Here is a 24,859-nt window from a genome sequence, read left to right as displayed (position 1 = left end):
TACAAACAGTGTTCTAAAAGTTGCCAGCCAGGAAGTGAGAGCCCATGGCAGCCCGGAACCGAGACCACCCGGCCCCAGCGAGGCAGCGCCAGGCCAGGGGGAGCGAATGCGGTGGAGGCTGGGCGGGCAGTCCCACACCAGGGGGAGTGAACGCAGCAGGGGCCGGGCAGGCAGCACCGGGCCCCAGGTCAGGGGGAGTGAACACTGCGGTGGCGGGACTGGCAGCGCCAGGCCAGGGCTAGCAGCCTGCCCGGTGCCGGCGGTGCAGGCGTGGGTGAGCGATCCCAGCAGCAACAGCCAGCTCTGAGCGGCCCCAGCCGAGCTGGCTCACTCGGCCCCGTCAGCAGCCCCAAGCGGGCCGAATCCGCATGGCCCCGAGCCTAGCCAGTAAACCCCGCGATCCCGCGATTCTGTTACTAATTGGCAACTTCGTGAAAGTTGCACGTGGATCCTCGCTGCAAACGAAAGTGCGGCTAATAATCTAGTGCGGCTTATATATGGACAAAGAACGAAAAGTTGCTGACACCCGGACGTGTGGCTTATAATCAAGTGCAGCTTGTAATTGTGAAATTACTGTATTATAATTTTGAAATCAAGGGGCTTTCAGGCAAAGATATGGGAATTAGGAATAACAGTTCTTTACTAGGGAAATTAAAATAGAAATACAGTACTACAAAGAAACAAACTCCAAACCCTGACAAAGTCAGAGTACAACCTGACACCCCGTCAGGCAGGGTGTTGGTAGCAGTCCCATTAAATGGTGGCTGCATCCTCCTGCAGTGACAGATGTGATTCAGTTGGAGCAGTGCTCCTGTACAAGGTGCAGTTTCCCTCCGGAGGTCCAGTGATAATGTGGAGAAATCCAGTTTTCCTCTGGAGTCCAGTGGAGAAAGGGGCTCCCTTAGTGTCCCAAAACCTCTGTTTTTATCTTGGTAAGAAATGTTGGGCTCTTTCCCTTGGCTGGAGCAACTTCCAGTGGGATGAAGTAATTTTATCAGTCCCACAGTGGGACTCAATGGCCATTAGCAGAAAATGACTCTCTGGAGGAAGGATGGGTTGTGAAGAGATAAAGAACAATGCCCCGCCTGGTTTCAATGGATGGCCCATTAGCAGAATATCTCCCACGGAGATCAGGATCACTGCCCCCTCCCTCAATAGATGGTGATAGAATAGATACCTTTTATCACATCCTATGTTGTAACCCCAGACATATATGGACAAAGAACAAAAAGTTGCCGACACCCGGAAGTGTGGCTTATAATCAGGTGCAGCTTATAATCGTGAAATTACTGTAGTTTCAGAAATTTCAGAAGTACCCCTATTAATAAATCTCAGAGTGAGTTTGAGACACTCAGTTGTTTTGGTTTCTCAGCTTATGTCTTGGGCAACAGAGGCAGAAGTAAAACCTACGTAGGCTGAATGTTAAGATTGTTTTGTTATACATTTAACTCTCTATCTGGTAAGGTGTTCATTTGATAACATGACGTATAAAGGAGTATGAAAGACACATTAAGACACGTTATTTATGGCTTTTTTAAACAATACCTTATTTTGTAAAATATTAATCAGGCGGCTCATAAAAACTTGATGGAAAATGGCAGCCGGGAACTGCACATTTTAACAACACTGACACAAGAGAAGGGAGTGTGGAAGAACCCAGTGTTGTGTGGTATTCTGTCCCAGGAACAGTTGGACACAGATAAAGGTAAAATTTAAAGTTATGGTTGGGATAAAATATACTTCATTTTTATGATACATTGAAATATTATTATGATCTATGGAAATTTTTTTGTTCAGTATAGTTTGTGATAATTTATAAGCTATATAAATAAATATGCATGTAGAATTTTCTAAACTATTAAGACAGTATGTTCATGGTAACATACAAATAATTTTGGTATTTTGCATAAAACATAATCATGCCTCAAATTCTCTTGCCATTTTCTTTATAAGCCATGTGAAGGGAGTTTACACACAGACTAATTTACTGTGGTGTAAGTTTAATACTAATATGCAAAATTTATTTGACATAAACCCGAAAAATAAAAACTGCATATATTTTTATGAGAATGTAATTTACTCAGTTATGAAGTGCGAAGAGGACCTTTACTGAAGATTCTTTTAGACCTGAGTTCTGAGAATTGCTAACAGTTGCATAGGGAAGAGTATATGATCAGCAGAGGCTTACAAGGATAGTGTCCTGATATGTTACTTTTGTTTTGGTGATTGCAATTCAGGAGTGGTATCCCTGTGTGAATAAATCTAAGTTGGTTTTTTTTATTCTTTGCCTAAATGGTTTTAGAATCTGTATAAAGTGTCATACGTAAGCATCTGTGGCAGTTGCACAATTCTCACATCAAGTGAAGTACAGTAATTTCATGACTATAAGGCGCACCCTTTTGACTAAAATTTTCCCTGGAACCCGGAAGTGCGCCTTATAGTCCGGTGCGCCTTATCTGATGGACAAAGTTCAAAAAAATTGCCTACCCGGAAGTGAGAGCTGCGAGCCACGGGGGGAGCCGGCAGGGCCATGGCTGCCAGGTGGAGGTGGGGCGGAGCAGGGGCGGGCACGCCCCGGCCCTGTGGAGGCGGAGCCGCCCCTCCAGAGGCACGCCCCGGCCCTGTGGAGGCGGAGCCGCCCCTCCAGAGGCACACCCCGGCCCCGTGCAGGCGGGACGGCCCCTCAAGAAGCACCCCCCGGCCCCGTGCAGGCGAAGCCGCCCGTCCAGAGGCACCCCCCAGCCCCGTGCAAGCGGAGCCGCCCCTCCAAAGGCACCCCCCGGCCCCGTGGAGGTGGAGCCGCCCCTCCACTGGCACCCCCCGGCCCCGTGGAGGCAGAGCCGCCCCTCCAGAGGCACCCTCCAGCCCCGTGGAGGCGGAGCCGCCCCTCTACAGGCACCCTCCAGCCCCGTGGAGGCAGAGCCGCCCCTCCAGAGGCACCCCCCGGCCCCGTGGAGGCGGAGCCGTCCCTCCAGAGGCACCCCCCGGCCCCGTGCAAGCGGGACGGCCCCTCTAGAGGCACCCCCCGGCCCCGTGCAAGCGGGACGGCCCCTCCACAAGCACCCCCCGGCCCCGTGGAGGTGGAGCCGCCCCTCCACAGGCACCCTCCAGCCCCGTGGAGGCGGAGCCGCCCCTACACAGGCACGTCCCGGCCCCGTGCAGGCGGAGCCGTCCCTCCAGAGGCACCCCCCAGCCCCCTGCAAGCGGGACGGCCCCTCCAGAGGCACGCCCGGGCCCCGTGCAGGCAAAGCCGCGCGTCCAGAGGCACCCCCCGGCCCCGTGCAGGCGGAGCCGCCCCTCCACAGGCACCCCCTGGCCCCGTGCAGGCAGCACGGAGGGGCGGCGGCCATAGCCCGGCCCCGGAGAGGCGGCACGGAGGGGCGGCGGCCATAGCCCGGCCCCGGAGAGGCAGCACGGAGGGGCGGCGGCCATAGCCCGGCCCCGGAGAGGCGGCACGGAGGGGCGGCGGCCATAGCCCAGCCCCGGAGAGGCGGCACGGAGGGGTGGCGGCCATAGCCCAGCCCCGGAGAGGCGGCACGGAGGGGTGGCGGCCATAGCCCAGCCCCGGAGAGGCGGCACGGAGGGGTGGCGGCCATGCCCCGGCCCCGCCGGATGCAGGCGGGCCTGGGGCCCCGCGGCACCGCCCTTGCCAGGTACAGGCGGGCCCGGGGGCCAATGACTGCCGGGTTGAGGCGGGGCCTCGGCCAGCAACCGCGTGGAGGGAGCTGGGGGCGGAGCCTCGCTGCAAAAAAAAAGTGCGCCCTATAGTCCGGTGCGCCTTATCTGATCTACAAAGTTGCGAATTTTGCCAACTCCCGGCGGGTGCGCCTTATAGTCCGGTGCGCCTTATGGTTGTGAAATTACTGTAGTTCTTACTGTCTGCCTCCTTTTAGCCTGGTCCCTGCTTATTTCATATGATATTTTCTATCTGTTAACTATTCTCACATCTTTTAATGAATGCATCATAAGACCTGATTTGATGGACTGCTCTTGTATCTCATCTTCTCTCTTCCGTAGTGTCTTACATGTCGTCCAACTTTACTGTCGCATTCCTTGTATGGAGAGCTAAAGGTTTATTCAGCAGTCAGTATGATTTTCTGCTTCCTTCAGCATTCCTTTAATAATATTTCCTCACATTAGCCTTCTTCTTGACTGAGCATTGAACCAATGTTTTCTTAAATCAGAACTAAACAAGACATTTTTTGAGACTATTTCAGTGTTAGGACTTCCCCTATCATTCCTGTATGTACAGTTAGGCTTGTGGTTTTTTGCCGCATGAAAATAATTTTTGGAGTTTTAGCAACATTTTAATTTTATCTATTATGCTGTGTTATGGGCTGTTGGCATATTTCTAGTTACCCTGCTTTTCTCAGCGTATTTTGTTGTGGTTCTCGGCCCTTTTCTGAATGTATATAAAAATCCTGGACATAGGCTGTCCCTGGTACTGATCCTATGGAACACCCACTGGAAGTTTGTTTGGGGTGTTTTTTTCTTTTTTTTCTATTAACTGATAATTTATCTATAGAAGGATCATCTTTTTATGGGCAAGAGAACATGGTATCTCTAGGGATTTGATGGACTTGAGAAAATAAATTGGATCTACTTTTATTCAAATTACCACAGCCCCCTTGGATATGTCCAGTAAATGTGTATCATGATTTTAATTTTTTTTTTTAACAGAAGCTTGGCTTACTCTTCCACAAGATTTGCATTTTGCTACTTTTTTTAATTACTTAATTAAATTTAATTACTTTTAATTAATTAAATACACCTAACACAGACTTTGGATTTGTATGTAGTCCTCAGAGTCCCATAGAGTACTCCTTTACTAGCTTCCTCTCAATCACCCTGCAGCCATTGTAACAGTAAGGTACTTGTAAGAGACAGGTTTAATCAGTATTTAATTGCCTTATAGTTGAGTCTTTTTAAGAACTTGCTCGTGAATTCAGTATTGGATCAGGGGGACACAGGGAAATAAGTAAGATTGTGACCATGGACTTCAGGAGAGCTAATTTTAACATCTTTAAGAAATTTCTTGTAAGAATCCCATGAGAGCAGGTCCCGCACTGCTATCAGAGTATCAAATGCTACACTTGCATTGTGTTGCGTTTGCATAGTGGCTGGACCTGCTATTACTTCAGGTTTACCTGGATGGCTTCTTTTTTACTCAAGATTGCATATGATGGACAAGAAGCGCTTGTATTTGGAGAGAGGAATTTTCCACACTTCTCCACTTTATTAGTTGGTTAAAGAAGAAAACCTTGGTAATGTTGTCTTAATTTTCTCACATCATAGTGGGTCTTTTGTCTTACTGGCCTCCTCCTGAACTACCAGATAGCTGAATGTGAGATCAGAACTGATGTTAATCTAGAATTGAAGCTGATCTGAATTAATGACAACTGAAAATTAGGTTTCATGAAGTTGTGTGGCTGTCTGTGCAGCCTTATTGCTCTTCGTGCCAAAGAGTGAAAGTTAAAGTACACCAAAGTGTTTGGGGTTATGCCATAGCCTATGCAATGTTAAAACACTGCACTTCCGTCCTCAGTTTGTCAGTGTGGCATGAACCTGTTTTTCCATCCTCGAGGTTATTATTTTCTTGTAGTGATGGCATAATCCTTCAAAGCTATCACTGGTATCTCCTCAGCTGATACTGAGGATGAGTGGAGGAGCTGTCTAGAGGAAAAGGATCTTTGATAACCTTACAAAAAGCCAGGCTGCTGCTGCTTTTTTGGTATCTAATTCTAATTATCCTTAAAGACTTAAATCTGGTTGCCAAGAGTTAAGTTCTTGAATTTTTCATAAGTTTAAATGTAGTAGGGAGACGTCTAAAGAATATCTCACTGAAAAGAGGATCTGGATACAACCATCACTATCCAAGAGATTATCAAGGTGGGTAACAGGCAGCATGTAACAGCCAATGTGGAACTATTTTCAGTAATTAGAGCACCTGTCGCCAGATGCTGAATGATACCAACAGCCTCAGTTTTGAGAGGGGAAAAAAAAACAAAGAGTGTTTTCATCCTGGGTATATTCAAAGCAGCCATCTGGAACTTTTTACCCTTTTTCCACACACTGTGCCACCACAGAAGCATCCAGGATTGATGCTGCATTCAGCAGAATTGTGCTGAGATGATGTTTGCATGAAGGATTCTGAGTCCCAGCTCCTGGTAGATACGGAAAACATTAAGTCAGTTCGGAGTTACCCATAGTGTGAAAGCACATGTGGACTAACACTTGAAAATTACTAAAGAGGTGTCATGGCTCAACCCCATCCAGCAGCCAAGCCCCACTCAGCCACTCTCTCATTCCCCCACCAGCAGCATCAGGGAGAGAGTGGGAAGGGTAAAGGGAGAGAACTCAGGGAGAGAGCTGAGATAAAGGCAGTTCTATAGGGAAAGCAGAAGCCGCGCACAAAGCAAAGCAAGGGATGAATTCCCTGCTTCCCATGGGCAGGCGGGTGTTCAGCCATCCCCAGGACAGCAGGGCCCCACACCTGGCGGTGATTTGGGAAGACAAACACCATCACTGCAAACGTCCTCCCCTTCCTCCTCCTTCCACTGCCTTATAAACTGAGCACCATGTTCCATGGTCTGGAATGTCCCTTAGGTCACTTTGGGTCACCTGTCCCTGCTGTGTCCCCTCCCAGCCTCCCCACCAGCCTGGCAGTACAAAAATCAGAAAAGGCCTTGGCTCTGTGTGAGCCCTGCTCAGCAGTGACAAAAACATCTCCACATCTTTGTTACTATGTTCAGCACAAATTCAAAACACGGCCCTGTACCAGCCAATGGGAAGATGATTAACCCTACCCCAGCCAAACCCAGTATGTTAGTTTCCTGACTAGAAACTGAAGTTCTTGGAGATGGATTGTCCATGTGTATATTCACTTCCTGGCTTCATCCTCTGTGGCCAAAGCAAGGTTGATAAAATGTAAAGGTGGTAGATTAACCTGTACCTACACTACAGCTGATGAGGGGTCTAGTAGTAGGATTATGAGTGCTTTGTAAGGGAAATATTCTTTGTGCTCTTTAAGTCTTCTAGTCAGCTAAAACATGGCATTAATCTGGACTGTCTTCCACAGAGAACCTGTTAGTGCCTGGAGCTTATTCCTGCTCTTGTGTGCTGCTAATCTGTGGATTACATTTCCTCTGGTTTAATCCATGTATGGTATGAGCAATACCTGTAATAAAAATTCGTAGTCCTTCTTGTGAATTTGGCATGGAATCACTTGGTGGTAGGACCTGACATGCCAGCTATGGATTCAAGAGTATAAGAGGGAAACTGTCTAAAAGGTTAGATCCCAGTCCAAGTTAATTTGCTAAACTTAGTAGATTGTAGTACCACCTGTCAGATGTTACCTGCACATCTTCATTTTTCCTCATATTTTGTAATTTTATATGAATTTTGCACATGCCTTGCACAAACATTTGTGAATTTTAATGGATGAGGTAGCATTGGACAAAAATGACAACTATTTTTCTAATAGTTGTTCCCATTAAAATGTCAGGGTTTACACTCATAGAGGTTAAGTGATTTGTTCTAGAAAAGCACTTGTGTCTCAAAGCATTTTTATGAATTATATTTGTTATAGTAGATTAGCAATTTGTCCACAATAACTTTTGAAATTGACACTGCATGATAAACTATAATAATCAAATATCTAAAAAAATAAACAAAACCTTCCTCAATAACCTCAAAATCTTATCCTTAACACTGTTCCCCACCATAAACTTAGTCCTGTAACCCCAGCACTGGTTTTTGTCTTAAAATGTCAGCTTTAGTTCAGTTACAAAACAAACGTAATTAAAATTCATGTTTTGAATGAGCTTTCAGATGTTAAACGTAATGGTTAGAATCACTGGGATTAGAATAAAGGCTTAAGAGCTAATATGTAACTCTAACCCTGAGGTCTTCCTGCGTCTTGTTGAGAAGATAACAGAGAATGTGCTGATGCTTATGCAAGGTAGGCTGGGTGACACAGTAAACACTAAAGGAAGGGGATTACTGAGAACTAGCAGATAGAACACAGTGTTTACAATATTAAATGGAGCAATTATAGTAATAAGTTAGAGTGAAACATCTTGGGTTACCAATGTATCTTAAAGTCTCAGGTTTTCCTGTATCTTATTACAGAAATGAGGTAAAATGTTCCAGTGTTATTCCAGGCAGACTATCCAGGACTAAATGTCGTGGGCGAAGGGATTATTGATACCTGGTAGAGGAAGAGCAAGGCTAGACTATTGAATGTGGTTAGTCACAGGGTCATTTGTGGGTTGTCAGGAGTATGAACGTTTTTTATAGTGCATTGGTAATGACATTAAAGGAACATTTATCTGCTGCGTCGAATGTCCTCTAATTAATACAAAAAATGTCTACTGTCTACCCATTGTCTGTTAATGTGCTCTTCTTTTCCTTTGTTCCTGCATGAATACAAATCTGGTCATAGCTTCATTGCCATGGGGAGAGGAAGAAGGAGCTCACTTGATTTGAATATTCTTACACATCAGTTAGCCATTGCTGATCATTTATAACAGGGTACAAGGATATAAACAGATAACTCAGAAGTTGGTTGAAATGATAATTCAACTATAAATCTGAAAATGCATGAGAGATAATGATGAGGTCTAACAGGCCCGATTTCTGCAAAAGGCAGTATTTTCTGCCTTAAGGTCTTGTGCACTAAAGTGGTAAAGATAATGATTGACCTGATTTCAATTTCAAGATGAACTTTTTAGTAATGTTCCATATAAGCAGCTAGAAGGAGGAGAGATCATGAAATAAAGACAGTAGTGAATCAAACTAAAAAGTATGGGAAGAAGCAAAGAATAAAATGAGATGAGCTTTTTAACAAACCATGTTTCGTATTCTAATAGTTCAGGTATTACAGAGAGAATTAATTTTTTACATGTTGAAAGTACTTCATCAAGTCAAAACAGAACTTGAAAAGTCAAGAAAAATGAATGGGCAACATGATTCAGGTGAAATTCAAGATGAGGAAATTAAAAGGAATATGATCAAAGTTCCTATCAAGATGTATCAGAAAGTGAGCACTGCAGATGATCAGAAGGTTTTGGGAATACTCAAAGGCTGGAAAAAATCTCATTTAGAAAAGATGAAGATTTTACTCCTAATACTGAAAGCATACAAAGAAACAAAAAACAGTAGAAAAAGTCTCCTGTTTTTAAAGATGTGAGAATGTGTTGTGAAATGAAAGTGAGGGCAATTGAAAACCGAGGGTTTTTTACACAGTGTATATCTACTGTGTGGAAACAGGAAGGGGTTAACATCAAAAGGATTAAAGAAAATCGATTGTCTATGTGTCTAGTTTTAATAATTGATTTTAAATGTTCTAGAGGCAGTACTAAACCTCATGCTTCAAAGCTGAAACAATTTTGATCTTGAAGATTTGGATGAGACCTGAGATGTATATTTAAGAATCGGAACATCAGTCTGTGTTCCCCCTTTTTGTAGGATTCTTATGCCTTTCACTGAGGCACCTAGAGTTAGGTTGTTAGTGTGGTGTACAGAGTTTAGCTCTGGTGGGAGCATATCTGAAAAATTTAATTCAATACCAGTCTCTTTTGAGTTTTAGACTATGCACAGTCAAATGTATACAAGATAAGCCTCTTTTTTCAAAGGAGGAAACTTTTTCGGTTGAAGAACTGTAAGGTGTCTGACTGTATTCTGTGGGTGTATAATATGAAACATTTCACACCAATAAAAACAGGTTCAGAAACTTTTGTACTTGTCACATATATCCTTCAATAGGAAGATCTTTAAAAGGCGCTGTTAGCAAAGGCATAGCATTGCGAGTACAAAGGATGTGAGAGTAGTGGCTTTGTGTTGTCTTTCTGTAGAACAATAATTAAATGGTATCTAAATATTTTAATATTTATATGGTCTCTCCGTCTGTTTTGTGTGCAGCTGTTTAGCCAAGCAATTAGAATGAATTAAAACCTGCAAGCATATAAAAGGTCTGTGACAGGGAATTTTTGTGATGAAGTGCACTTTACCAAGAAGCTTTTTCCTCAACTTTGCTTCATATCTTTTGTATCCGTTTTGACTTGCATAAATTTTAGGGGTCAACCATGATTGAGTAAATGCAGTCTGTTAACTCTGTAACATGCATATAATGTTTTGGCTTTTTTTTTTTTTAAAGTGAATGAATTTTTAGTGTCAGAAGGCCCTGTCCTGCTGGATATGCGTATTAAGCACCTAATGAAAACAAAGCAATTAACGCAAGCTACTGCCCTGGCAAAACTCTGCTCTGACCATCCAGAAATCAGTGCAAAAGGCAATTTCAAACAAACCTACCTGGTCTGTCTTTGTTCAGGATCACCAAATGAAAGGCTAATGGAAGAAGTAAGTAAATCATAAAGCTTTTTTTTTTTTTGGACTTATTTCTTTAAAGCTACTAAAGTCACTAATAATAAGCTGCTGTTCAATAGAAGTTTTTCTTTTAAAATATGATCTAAAATACTTTTGGTCTTTTTTTTTTCTTTTAATTCAACTCAATTTTACACTGACTAGTAATGACTCAAAACGCTCATGGAAGTGTTTTATTAGGTCATTAATAGGCATTTTCTGGCTGTGCCACAACTTTGTGTTTGATTTTGCTTGAAGTATTTTAAAACTCTGCCTCAGATCTCATGAGTAGAGTGAAGTTAATAATTCTCCCTCTCTTATTATTTAAACTATATTGTTTTTTGTGTATACTTAGTACGTAGAATGGGGCCCTTTAAATGCTGCTTGAAGTTCAGAGAATAAATGTGACTTCACCCAAATGCCTGGGTGAAATTGAAGGTGAAATCAGATCTTTGATCTGGTTTGTAATATAAAATCTTTCTAATTGAAATAGAGAAGTCAGAGAAGAGATGACAGCTTTGCTCTTCTGCATTCTTTCAGGTGGCATCTTCACTTCTCATCCCAGTCCAAAGTTTTAGCTGAGCCTTTTTTGTTCTTGAAGGAAAATTAACTGCAAATGTCACTTTTCTTGTCTGCCAATGTCTCTGCTGTCTTTTTGTTGCTGTCATCTTTTTTATGTTAAATATCAAGCATATTGCAATTGAACTTAAAGGGACAAGAGTTGTGCACTGATTATAGCTGGAAAACTTTCCTTCATTAGATACAGATGAAATTCTAAGATGACAGCTTCTTACTGAGCATGTTCTTCAGATACTCAGTAGAATTGGATCAGTCTTGCTCTCCTCCCAGCTCTGGCTGCTGCAGACCCTGTCAGAACAGGCTCAGGAGGGGCTGTGACTGGGCTATACAATCTTATCTTTGTTTGCTGGAGACATGCAATGGAACTTGGAATTTATGACCCTGCAAACAAACAGGCTTCCTTCATTACTCAGCCCCAACACAGAATGAGCTGGTTCAATGAATGAACCATGAATCCCCTGGACAAAAGGAATGAGTTAGCCTTGTTCTTTGGATGCCATAATGTTATCAGAGAGATATTATGGGTTATCAGAGAGATCCTAATTCAGGTATTTCTGAGCTTTGGATTGCTTAGATTAGCAGCTTCAGCTGCAGCACTGTTTGCAGTATTACTAACCATTTTGGAAAGATCATATTTTACTAAGAGAAGGCAGGTAAGCTTTAACATGTCAGGGTGGACTTAGGAACTTAGAAGAATGGTCATTTTGTAGTGTGAGAACAGTAAGAAAATAGTAAAAAAAAGTGTTAAAGAGTGTATTATCAGTGTGGAAATTTTTATATTCATTCAGAATAGGCAGAAAAGTAACATTTAAGCAAATTTTCAGCTTGGCTTAATCTAGTAGTTTCCTTCAATAATACAAAGAATTCAAACCTGCAGTATGTGAAGTGCTAGGCTGACAAACTTGATGGCTGGACCTGTGCAAACCTTTGTTAGAAACAGGTTCCCTTAGCAAGTGTGAGAGGCTGGAAAAGTTTTTAATGAAAAAACGTTACCTTATTATAAATTCAGTTTACCATATTCTTCTCTAAGCTTTTAATTTGTAGTCCCTGTCAGAGATGGGGGACTGAGCCAAGCAGACCTTCAGTCTAAATTGCTATTACATTTATACTGTTCCATGTTAAGAAATTCAGCTTTCTTTAGAAGATGACTTAAACCTTGAATGACATTCAGTGAAGGGCTGTTAGTATATTTACAAAGTGTCAATGTAGAGGTGTGAAAATAAGTAGTTGTACTATTCAAAATTGTAGTTTGATTGCTGGATACCGAGGTGCCCAACCCAGCTGTGCTGCTGCCTTACCCAGAATGCCGGACCAGCTGGGTGTTTGGGTGAGCACTTCTGTTTCTTGCTTTGGGTGGTCTTGTGATTTCTCAAGAGAGACTTCCAACATTGCTGTTGTCATAGTCAAGCTATTCAACTGCTGGTATCAAAGAATAAATACCAGCATGTCCTGCCAGATGCACTAATTGATGTAATCAAACCAGTCTACTGAGAATCAAATTAGACAGTAGTTGTTGCACTAAGTGCACTGATTTGGTACTGATACAGCTATCTAGCAGTACTGGGCAACTGGGATTTTTCCTTTGATTTGCTATAAAACTAAGTACTTCCATTGGTACTTGACAAATAATTTATATTATACAGACAGTAGTGTTCTTCTAAAAGAGCATTCAGATGACCTGCTTCTTACTGTACAGCTTTCCTTTTCTTCATATCTTTAATTTTTTAAAAAATACTGGAACATTCATGTTAAACCTCAGATTCATTAACCACCCAGCTCATTTTGTTAAAGCAGTAGTGAAATCAGTGACAAGTAAACTGGATTAGAATTACAGGTAACTTTTTTTTTTGTGTTAAGCTGTAATTTAGAGTTAAAAGTCTTCATATCACTATTATCATATGTATGTGATATGTATAAATAATTAATGTACAGTAATTTCACGATTATAAGCCACACCATTTTGACTAAAATTTTGGTCCAAACCCAAAGTGCGGCTTATAATCAGATGTGGCTTATATACGGACAAAGTATGAAAAGTTGCTGTTTCAGTTTGGAGGACAGGTGTCTGCTGAGAAAGGTAGGAGCTTCTCTTTGAAATGGAGAATGAAAACTCCCTCCCTCCAAATTATTATAATTTTGAAATCAAGGGGCTTTCAGGCAAAGATATGGGAATTAGGAATAACAGTTCTTTACTAGGGAAAGTAAAATAGAAATACAGTACTACAAAGAAACAAACTCCAAACCCTGACAAAGTCAGAGTACAACCTGACACCCTGTCAGGCAGGGTGTTGGTAGCAGTCCCATTAAATGGTGGCTGCATCCTCCTGCAGTGACAGATGTGATTCAGTTGGAGCAGTGCTCCTATAGAAGGTGCAGTTTCCCTCCAGAGGTCCAGTGGTGATGTGGAGAAATCCGGTTTTCCTCTGGAGTCCAGTGGAGAAAGGGGCTCCCTTAGTCTCCCAAAACCTCTGTTTTTATCTTGGTAAGAAATGTTGGGCTCTTCCCCCTGGCTGGAGCAACTTCCAATGGGATGAAGTAATTTTATCAGTCCCACAGTGGGACTCAATGGGCCATTAGCAGAAAATGACTGGCTGGAGGAAGGATGGGTTGTGAAAAGATAAAGAACAATGCCCCACCTGGTTTCAATGGATGGCCCATTAGCAGAATATCTGCTGTTGAGATAAGGATCACTGTCCCCACCCTCAACAGATGGTGATAGAATAGATACCTTTTATCACACCCTGTATTGTAACGTGCGGCTTATAATCAGGTGCGGCTTATATATGGACAAAGAACAAAAAGTTGCCAACACCCAGAAGTGCGGCTTATACTCAGTATGACTTACAATCGTGAAATTACTGTACTTTAAAATTCGTAGGTAACTGGGACGCTAGATACAAATAAGTCATATGTCTGAGAAACAAGTTTATGTTCACTTTAATAAAAGAGTTTTTCTGGTGGCATAATGAGTTTTGACAGTCTAGAAGTGTACTGATTTGCTTTCAAGCTCATCTCTATCAGTTCTGAATTAATGTCTTGCAAAGGCTAATGTGACTGTGTGTCTGAAAATGCAACCACTTTCTTAGTCTTGTTCTTATCTTTTTTCCCTTCTAGATTGCAGAAGTAGATTGCAAAGATGCACTAGAAATGATCTGTAACCTCGAATCTGATGGAGATGAAAAAAGTGCTCTAATTCTCTGTGCAGCATTTCTGTCTCGCCAGCTGCAGCAAGGGGAGATGTACTGTGCCTGGTGAGTTTGAATCTTGTTTTCTAGCTAAGAAAAGCTTTGTCTGGGGAAGATACATAAGCTGTAAATTAACCTTCTTTAGCTGGTAAAATCAGTGAGCTAAACAGGAAGGAGATATGACTCTTGGAAAGCTAAAAAAGAAAATAAATGCATTTTGCAAGATAAGCATCCATTACAAGAATTTGAAGGCTGTCTGTATGATGAGGCAAATGCCAATAGCTGGTTAATAATTTTCCCTTAGAAATAAGAAATTTAATATCTGTAGGCAACTGGTCAGCATTTAATGATTAAGTACTGTTCTTTCTGTCCTGTAATAAGTGTTTCTTTCTCTAACAAACTTAGGAAGAAGCTCTTCACTACTGCTGTAACCACAATAATAAACTAGATGAAAATACTTATTGTTTAGGCCTTACTTTCATTAACGTGAGAACAAATAACTGGTCTTTATTGGTGGATATTTGAGCTGTTAGGATTTGAATTTCCTTCTGCTAATTAGAAAACCTATATGATTCCTGAAGAACTTGCTTTGTTTGTGCATCTCTATTTTATGTGCAGCAGCAGGAGAAAACTGCTAATGCAGGATTTTGCTTTAAGAGATTCTGATAGTTTTGGGGGTTACAGCATTCCATAAGGTACTAGGTACTCTTGGCTATTTGCACCTGAGGAGGAATGAACAAGTGAGACAATGCAGATACCGGGATACTGTTTGGCTTTGGGAGCTAATTTCTTGCTAAATCACAGTCCCATTCAGCTATCAAAGCAGAGCAGCTTTAGAAAAAATGTATCTACCACAGAGAAAAGCCAATCTTCTGTAGGTGTTCGTAATTATTAAGAGTTCAGAAATATACAGTTCCAGTCTGTGAATAGTAAACTATTGTGCAAGACTTTTCTTTTTTTCAAGACCACATAATGAGTAAATTATGTAGCATAAATTATGGTAATGCTGTTTTTATTCTGAACTGTCCTTCTGGAATAGAGTCATTGTCGTAATTTTGAAATTTAGGTACTTAATATTGTGGGTATTTTAATAAAAGATAAGGTGCAAATAAATTTCTGACTTTTTCCTTTCCCAAAGACAATATGGAAACTGTTCTTCGCCTTGCATTTCTTGTTATCAGAATGGTTGCGTTGATGGCTCTGAAATATTGTTCTCTTGTTCTAGGGAACTGACTCTTTTCTGGAGTAAACTGCAGCAAAGGGTAGAGCCTTCTATTCAAGTGTATCTAGAGAGATGTCGTCAACTTTCTGTGTTAACTAAGACTGTTTATCATATTTTCTTCCTGATTAAAGTAATTAATTCAGAGGTAAGGATACTCATGAAAGAATATTTTTGGCATTTTCAATGGAACTGTGATCAGGAAAATTTATGAAAATTTCTTTGACATCCTGTCTTTCTGTGTAGGATTAGTTTCAGGGCAATCTTAATTGGTTTTAGGAAAGACCATAACAACTTCCTTCTGCAGGTAAATTATAAATTGATTAATTTTGAATCATTAAAACTTTGGTTCCCTTGGAAAAAAAGAGTGGGGTTAAACAGAAAAGCTGGATGCCACAGCTGAGATGGAGAAAACACCTAAAGGTGAGGTTTTAGCCTCTAGGTGTGCCTGTGTCCTCTAAGTGTGGAATTTTCTGTAAGCAGACCCTAACATTCCTCACCATTATTTTCTGTATTTCAAAAATTACAGAAAATGGAGAGGACTAGCTAATGAAGAAAGGAAATGTAGGATGTATATTAATATATAAGAAAGGAAAATTAGAGGAAATTTAGAAAGAAAAGAAAAAACTACACAAAAAACCCCAAAACTACAACTTATAACCTTTTGACTTGCCACTTATGAATGCAGTTTATTTTGATAAATGAAATACTTGTCATTTGTGGGCTTAGGCCCAATGCTGTTTTTAAACCCTGCTCATCTTTCTCAGCTAACCTTGTCATCTAATTGTCTTAGTTTCTTTAGTAGTTGCAATATTTAATATTGATAGCTAAATTGAGCTCTTGCAAAGATTTCTCTAAGTTGGGTTATTAATTCTAAGCATAAAAATACCTGGTTTTGTTTTTCAGTGTTCTGGTATGGCTAATCATGGGCTTCTAAATTTAAAGATTCCCTCCCACCCCCGAAAGATGTGAAATAAATTGGAATTAGAGAAGGGGGAGAAAAATAACTTTCAGAGCCTTGTGATACTAAGATCGGTGCCTGCTCCATGCGTATTGATTTTTCTCCAGTGAGCATTTGATAATTTACTTGTTGGCAGAAATTGGAGACCATGTAGGTAGTAGACTTGTACATTCATAAATTTGCTGAACTTCATTCTTATGTATGCCACAGCCTCTTTTGTGCATCCTTAGCAGCATAAAGAGCTTTTAAAGTCAATGTAAATGTAAATGGAGTTGCCTTAGGGTAGGAATGAGTAAAGACCACATGACCTTTAGAACACTCAAATGATGGAGCATTTAACAAAATTTAACTATACTTACTGCTTTCAATTGGACTGAAGCCACGGATTCAGTTGAGGTCAATTGACTTTGAAGTGACATAATTTTTAAAAATAAAAGTAAACCTTTCACCTTAAGTGATCTCCAAATTATAGATCTTTCTGAAGATCATGTTTTTCTTTAACTGCAGCAATTTTTACCATTTGAATTCTACCCAGTGCTAAATTGATGTTTCATAGAAGCTCAATCTCAAATACCTGTGGCACAACTGACAGGCTTTATTCCAAGGAAAAGGCTCAATATTCTCTAATATAAACTGAACACCTCTAACATAGTCCAAAAGTCCTCAAACTAGACAGAACATACAATTAATTGGTCTTTTAGTTGTATGTAAACTTCTTCTTTTTTTAGTAGCATGAAGACAAATTATGCAACTTAAGGAATAACAGCTAAAAACAATCCATTCTTTATCTTGAAGTAAAAAGTATTACTGTGAACCTCTGGTGCATTTTTTTGACACTTATGATTGAATAATGACATCTTTTACTTACAAGTGTAGAAAGAATTAGATAAAGTGACATACTAAAATTAGTCTTGCTTTACAGATCGATGGTGCTGGACTTGCAACCTGCATTGAACTGTGTGTGAAAGCATTGCGCTTGGAATCCAGTGAAAATGCAGATGTCAAGATATCTATTTGCAAGACTATCTCCTGCTTACTTCCAGATGATTTGGAGGTGAAACGTGCTTGTCAGCTGAGTGAATTTCTTCTGGAACCCACTGTGGATGCGTATTATGCTGTTGAAATGCTATATAATCAGCCTGACCAGAAGTATGATGAAGAGAATCTTCCAATACCAAATTCTTTGCGCTGTGAGCTCTTACTTGTACTGAAAACTCAGTGGCCTTTTGATCCAGAGTTCTGGGACTGGAAAACTCTAAAGCGTCAGTGTCTGGCACTTATGGGAGAGGAGGCGTCCATCGTGTCATCCATAGACGAACTAAACGACAGTGAAGTCTATGAGAAGGTTGAGGATGGCCAAGAAGATAGCAAAGAAACTTCTTTGAATGGGCTTGCTGGCATTGATGAGGCTAACAGCCTCCTTAGGGGTATCAGAGATGAAAAGCAGAAAAAGAGAGAAATCAAAAAACTCAGAGAGAGGGGGTTCATATCAGCTAGATTTAGGAACTGGCAAGCTTACATGCAGTATTGTGTGTTGTGTGACAAGGAATTCCTAGGTCACAGAATAGTTAGACATGCACAAAAACATTATAAAGATGGAGTTTACAGTTGCCCTATTTGTGCCCAAAATTTTAATTCTAAAGAAAACTTTGTTCCCCATGTAACTTTGCATGTGAAAAAATCTAGCAAAGAGAGATTGGCTGCTATGAAACCACTGAGGCGACTGGGAAGACCTCCTAAAATAGCAACTGCCAATGAGAATCAGAAAACTAATTCTGTATCCAAACAGGAGCAGCGACCTATTAAGAAGAACAGCCTCTATTCAACAGACTTCATTGTGTTTAATGATAATGACGGCTCAGATGATGAAAATGATGACAAAGATAAACCTTACATACCAGAGATAGTGCCAGTTCAAAAGCCACCCCCTGTTAATGAATTCACCTGCCCTGTAACACTTTGTAAAAAAGGCTTTAAATATTTTAAAAATCTAATAGCACATGCAAAGGGCCATAAAGATAATGAAGAAGCTAAACGTTTTCTTGAAATGCAGAGCAAAAAAGTGATTTGCCAGTACTGTAGGCGACATTTTGTAAGTGTTACTCACCTGAATGATCATTTACAAATGCACTGTGGCAGCAAGCCTTATATCTGCATACAGATGAAATGTAAGGCTGGCTTTAACAGTTATGCTGAGCTGCTGACCCACAGGAGAGAGCATCAAGTCTTCAGAGCCAAGTGTATGTTTCCCAAATGTGGCAGAGTGTTTTCTGAAGCCTATTTACTCTATGATCACGAAGCACAGCACTATAATACCTATACCTGCAGAGTCACAGGCTGTGGGAAGGTGTACCGCTGTCAGAACGAACTGGAGAAGCACATTGAGGATCACAACAAGCAGCCTGAAAAAGAAGAGCAGCCTGAAAACCAAGCCAACCAGCCTGATCCCAGTCAGCCGTCTAAAGCTAATGAAAGTACTGATGGAGTTGCCATTAAAGAGGAATTGACATCTCCTCCAGCTGAAAACCGAAGCAGTTTCATTGAAGGAGAAAACGTCTGGAACCAAATCAAAGCAGAACCAGTAGGGAATGAAAGTGTAAATGCATCGGTGAGTGTACTGCAGCAAAGCAATTCCTTGCCTAATGCTGGTTCAGAGCAGTCTCCTGTGGGTTCAATAAAGACAGAAGAAACAGTTTCAGCAGGCAGCATTAAGCTGTCTGTTAACCAGAAGATCCGAGATAACTTTGTAAAAAGAGGTAAATTGGCTGCTACAGCCGGTAAAGTAGATACTACTAAACCTGGAGTCCAGCAGTTGTGCCCGTCAGTTGACTCTTGTCTTCCAGTTTTCCAAGACAGAAAGGAGGAAGGCTGTCTCAGTCAGACTCAGAATATTCAAACTGTTTCTGTGACCTCAGACACATTAAAACCAGAAGCCCTTGAATCAAAAAGTTTAGAAAGACAAGTGAGCATTGTAAATCCATTCAGCGTGCAGAATCAGACAGGGTATCGAAACGGTGTACCTATTTCGAAACTTGAAATTGAAGACAGTATTAAAGCTGCAGCTAATCTATATAACCTGCCTTTAAAAACTTTAGAAAGTATTACATTTATTCCATCACAGCCTAACATAAATAGCTCTTTAGTTCCAGCTGTGTCACCAGCAGCCCCAGTTCAGAAATTTAATTGTCAGGTTGAGGGGTGTACTCGAACATACAATTCATCACAGAGCATTGGCAAACACATGAAGGCAGCACACCCTGATGAATATGCTGCTTTTAAAATGCAACGTAGAAATAAGAAACCACGAAAATCCAGCAATCTGCAAAACGTGCCGAATGATGGGAAGATTGTGTATCTTATGCCATCACAAGTGGGCAATCCCAATGGTGCTGCTTTTACTGCACAGAACAAATCAAATTTGAATCCCACCTGTTCCAGTCAAGTGCAGCATGTCTCTAGTACTCTTTTCCCAACCCACCTAGAAAATCTGGCGAATCCTATGTTGCCTATTGTGGAAAGTGTCATAAATCCAAATTTGTCTACTCGTATTAAAAGTGAGCCTGAGAGTGTTTTGTGTTCACAAATGGAAAATTTGTCTGCTGCAACCTTACCTTCCCAGTTGGATGATCTGGCAAAAACAGTTATGCCTCTGAATATTGATGGTGGTTCAGATCCTTTTCTTCCTTTGCCTGTGGAAAACGGTCCAATGTCTCTCTTTCCTTCGTCAGCAGAGAATCCTCCAAATTCAGTCTTCTCACAACTGGAAAATAACACCAATAGCTTTTCTTTGCAACTAGAAGGAAACACTAGTTCTACCTTCCCAAAAGAGGAAAGTGTTGATCAGATATTTCCCTCACAATTGAGTAATGAGAATAACTTCAGTGAAACTAGTTCTCAACACACAGCTTCAGAAAAGGTGAAAAAAGATCGTGGCAGGGGCTCAAATGGGAAAGAAAGGAAGCCAAAACATAACAAGCGGGCAAAGTGGCCAGCAATAATTAGAGATGGCAAATTTATCTGTAGCAGGTGTTTCAGAGTGTTTACTAATCCTAGATCACTTGGTGGTCACTTATCTAAGAGGTCTTACTGTAAGCCTCTTGAAGGATCAGAAATTTCTTCAGAAGCTCTGCAGGCTAATGGACAATCTTTGCTTGCCAGTATGATTCTTTCTTCAAATTCATTAAACTTGCAGCAACCTCAGGAGTCTGCCTTCAATCCAGAGACATGTTTTAAAGATCCATCATTTCTCCAGTTACTTGCAGCTGAAAATCGTTCCACATTGCAGACTATGTTTCCACGGGCCAATGTGACTAACTTTAATGCCAGTGGGAATGAGGAAGGTAATCAAATTATTAAACAAGCCTTGGAAACTGCAGGCATCCCGAGTAGCTTTGATAACACAGAAGTACTTCCACGTGTGGTGACAACAAGTTGTGTCTCTGGTACAACTCAGATAAATGCAGCTGTTCTGCCCAGCTCAGCTGCGCCGTCTCTGCTGCAGACAGTCTGTAACCCCAGTACCCTGCTGCCAGACCAAAACAGGACCCTCAACGCCAAAATTCCTCCGCTAAACGAATGCAAGAGTTTGCCTGTTTTTGCAACAGAGGACTTAATGCTAAAGACTATTGAAAATGGCTTGTGTCCTAGCTCATATTCTAACACTGTTACAGCAGCAGAAAACTTTGCAGGGAACAGTTCACGAGTTTCAGTTATAAGTAGTCCCAAGAATTCAGGATCAAGCAACTTGAATAAGAAGGGAACCAGCTCTTCAAAGCGGAAGAGAAAAACACCTACACCCCTGCTTGTGCCCAGTACGTCACAGAAATTAGCAGTAAACAATGCAACAGCAATGGGACTTTTAACCAAAAGCACTGAAGGAAACATGCAAACACAGGGAGAAAGTTTTCAGTCCAACTTGCTGGCAAATTGTGGCTCTCAAGCAGTGGTGGAAAACCTTGCACAGAAACTCAGTAATGTTGACAATCAGTTATTCATGGCCAGTATGAAAGAGAATTTCAAAACAAATCTTGATGCTCATACAGTTCTGCCCCCTTTAACAGTAAAAACTGAAAATGGGGATTCCCAAATGATGGCTGTAAATTCTTGTGTGCAGGCAAATTCAGAAGAACAGATTTCACAGGACAGTGTTATGCAGAACTTCGAGAAAACCTTGGAAATAATTAAAACTGCTATGAATTCACAGATGCTTGAGGTGAAAACTGAAATTCAGGATACTGTTGCTGCTTCAGGACAGAGCTTGCAAGTAAATAATGCCCAGGCTGCTTCAGAAAGTTCTGCACACAGTGTAAAACTACCCACTTCTACACAGTTTACTGTGCACACAGGGAATGTTACTGCTGCAAAGGGTAGCTCTGCTCAGTCCGAGACATCTCAAAAGGATGATACTCAAATGTCGGAAATTTTGGAAGGCTTGCAAAAACTGAAGCTAGAAGATGATTCTCCCATTCCCATCTCTGAGATTGTTTCTCAGTGTCCTCCAGCAGATAAGCTAGCACCAGCAATTCCTGTTATATCAGTTGAAAATAAACCCCTCATCCAGCTATCTCCCGAGGCAAGTAACATTCAATTTAGTGATAGAGTTAATAAACCTTTTGTATGTCAGAATCCTGGCTGCAACTACAGTGCTATGACAAAAGATGCGTTATTTAAACACTATGGCAAGATCCATCAGTATACTGCAGAAATGATACTAGAAATAAAGAAACATCAACTGAAGTATGCCCCATTCAAATGTGTTGTAGCTACCTGTCCAAAAACATTCACAAGAAACTCTAATCTCCGAGCACACTGTCAGCTGGTACATCATTTTACAACAGAGGAGATGGTAAAGTTAAAAATTAAGAGGCCTTATGGCAGACGATCTCAAAATGAAACTGTAAACACAGCCCCACAACCTGTTGAAATCAAAACTGTGCAGACAGTAGTAACAGAAAACAAAACTGTAGCTCCGTTGGTCAAAGAAACTCAGATAAAGGAAGTTGTAGAGCCTGTAAAAGTATTGGAAAAACTTTTACCAGAAAATAGTATTCCTGAAAGACTGGAAAAACCTCCCCAGGTGGTTTCTGTTCCCGTGGAGCAGCACAATCCAGCATCTTTTGATAGTTCACAGGAACAAGCCAAAGTACGCAAGGTTAGGAAGCACAGGAAGGAGAAAGAAGAGAGGAGTAGTAGGAAGCCTGTAACAAAATCTCTGGAGTTTCCCACTAGATACAGCCCTTACAGACCATACCGGTGCGTCCATCAGGGCTGCTTTGCAGCTTTCACGATACAGCAAAACCTAATTCTTCATTACCAAGCTGTGCACAAATCAGACCTCCCTGCTTTCGCTGCTGAAGTGGAGGAGGAGAATGAGCAAGGCAAAGAGGAACGCGAGGAGGTGGAAACCAAACCTGCTGTCAGAGAGTTCAGGTGTGAGGTGAGCGACTGCTCTCGCATCTTCCAGGAAGTTACCAGCTTGATACAGCATTATATGAAGCTTCATGATATGACCCCAGAGCAAATTGGAAACATGAAATCAGCCCCAGAGGTGGGAAGGTTTTTCTGTGACCAGTCTCAGTGTAAGTCTTCGTTTACAGCGTATATTAACTATATTGTGCATCTTGAGACAGATCACAGTGTTGAGATAAAGCCAAGCAAAGTAGATGATGATGGCATGTTCAAGTGTGACTGTGAAGGCTGTGACCGTATTTATGCTACTAGGTCTAACCTCTTGAGGCATATTTTTAACAAACATAATGATAGGCATAAAGATCATCTAATAAGGCCCAGGAGACTGACACCAGGCCAGGAAAACATTTCAAGCAAAGCAAATCAGGAAAAACCATTGAAGTCTAAACAGAGAGGACTCAAAAATAGATCGGGAAAAGATGGTAACAGACTGTCAGTGAAAACAAAACGAAAGAAAAATGTGAACTTGGAAAATAAAAACTCAAAAGGAATACAGGTTCAGGAAAATAAGGCTTATTCACTGAAACGCGGCAAGTACGTGTATTTTATAAAGGCCAGAAATGAGGCCTTATCAGAATGTACAAGCAGGTTCATAACTCAGTATCCATGTATGATAAAAGGATGTTCATCTGTAGTCACAAGTGAAAGTAACATAATAAGGCATTATAAATGTCATAAACTGTCCAAAGCTTTTACTTCCCAACACAGGAATCTTCTTATTGTATCTAAAAAACACCCTGTCTCCCAAGAAAAGGAAGCCTCTTGTGAGCAGGAGGAAACTGATAGAAAAACTGATGTGAAGGAGCCCGAACCAAGTTTGATAGCTAGCAATAATGATTCAAGCACAACTACCTTACCACAAAAGGAAACTGAAAAAGGTGAGAAGGATGAAGTGGATGAACTGACAGAACTATTCATTACTAAACTAATTAATGAGGATTGTTCAGCTGCTGAAAATCAAGCAAAAATCTCTTCAAGTGTAAATAGTGACTTGCAGGAGACCAGCTCCTGCCCCTCAGAGAAGCAAAAATCAAACAACCTGAAAAGAGCAAATAAAGAAAAAAATGTATCTCAGAGTAAGAGAAAGAGAGCTGAGAAAACAGAGGAAGCCCTGCCCAGTGGCGTGAGTAGCCTGCACAAGGAGGAAGAGACTGCTGTTGCCATTCAAACTGCCGAAGAGCAACCTGCAGCTTTTGACTGGAGCTCGTTCAAGCCAATGGGTTTTGAAGTGTCGTTCCTCAAGTTCCTTGAAGAATCTGCTGTGAAGCAAAAGAAAAACTCTGAAAGAGAATACCATAGCAGTGGAACCAAAAAAGGATCCCATTCAAACTCACGGAAAGCCAGTGAGAAAGCCCCCACAGCAAGTGATAACATCACTTGGTCGTGTTCTGAAACTGAAACCCTTGTACCGTTTGCCAACCCATCACGGCTTCCATGTGGTGATAATGTAAAGATAGTGTTAGACAAAACTCTTAAAGACTGCACTGAGCGTGTGTTGAAGCAGCTGCAGGAAATGAAACCTGTTGTCAGTTTGAGAAAGCTCGAAGGACCTTGGGAGGATAATCCAGAGGTTATAGATGCAAAAGTAATTGTTTTGGGTACTGAGGAAGGGGAATCACAATACTGAAAAACCTAATGTGTTTAACTATGACCTGTAATAGAATTTATTTTGAATAGGAAGCCATCAAGCATGCCTAGTAACTGTGGAGCTCTTTTATTTTGAAGTGATTTAATCTAGCAAAAAACATGACACGAGTCATGTAAATGTCTTATTTGTTTTTATCCCTATGGGACTTGAAGAAAGTAATTGCTTCAGTTTTGTAAATACTTGATCAAGACCTCAACTTTCTATCAGATTGTTCTTTCCATAAACTAAATCTTTGTGAGTTGTCTGTGATTGGTATCTTTCACCAGGTTATTTCTCATGTATAATGGTTTTCTTTATTTGTAGATACATTTTTTTTGTATATATTTATTATTGTAAATCATTTGCTGCCACCAGCAGTCTGTAAGTCTAAACTATTAAATGACACATTTATATTCGGAATTTTAATTTGTAACTAAGTGAGCAAGTTTTTAAAACTG

The 24,859-nt window shown here is 41.1% G+C and overlaps 1 protein-coding gene across 1 annotated transcript in view; it reads left to right on the top strand.

The window, feature by feature from the left end:
• Nucleotides 1-24,818, top strand: part of ZNF292 (zinc finger protein 292) — a 53,970-nt gene extending 29,152 nt beyond the window's left edge. Inside the window, exons 4-8 of the mRNA XM_033054396.1 lie at nt 1,570-1,705; nt 10,157-10,359; nt 14,056-14,192; nt 15,352-15,493; nt 17,229-24,818. Of these exons, the coding sequence (XP_032910287.1) occupies nt 1,570-1,705; nt 10,157-10,359; nt 14,056-14,192; nt 15,352-15,493; nt 17,229-24,401 (7,791 nt within the window). The 3' untranslated portion in view covers nt 24,402-24,818. The remainder of the gene's footprint in view (nt 1-1,569; nt 1,706-10,156; nt 10,360-14,055; nt 14,193-15,351; nt 15,494-17,228) is intronic.
• The last annotated feature ends 41 nt before the right edge of the window (nt 24,819-24,859 follow it).

This window comes from Catharus ustulatus, chromosome 3 (genome assembly GCF_009819885.2).
Source record: "Catharus ustulatus isolate bCatUst1 chromosome 3, bCatUst1.pri.v2, whole genome shotgun sequence".
Classification (NCBI taxonomy): Eukaryota; Metazoa; Chordata; class Aves; order Passeriformes; family Turdidae; genus Catharus; species Catharus ustulatus.
The sequence above is the reverse complement of the archived record's forward strand: the minus strand, read 5'-3'. Positions and strand labels throughout refer to the sequence as shown.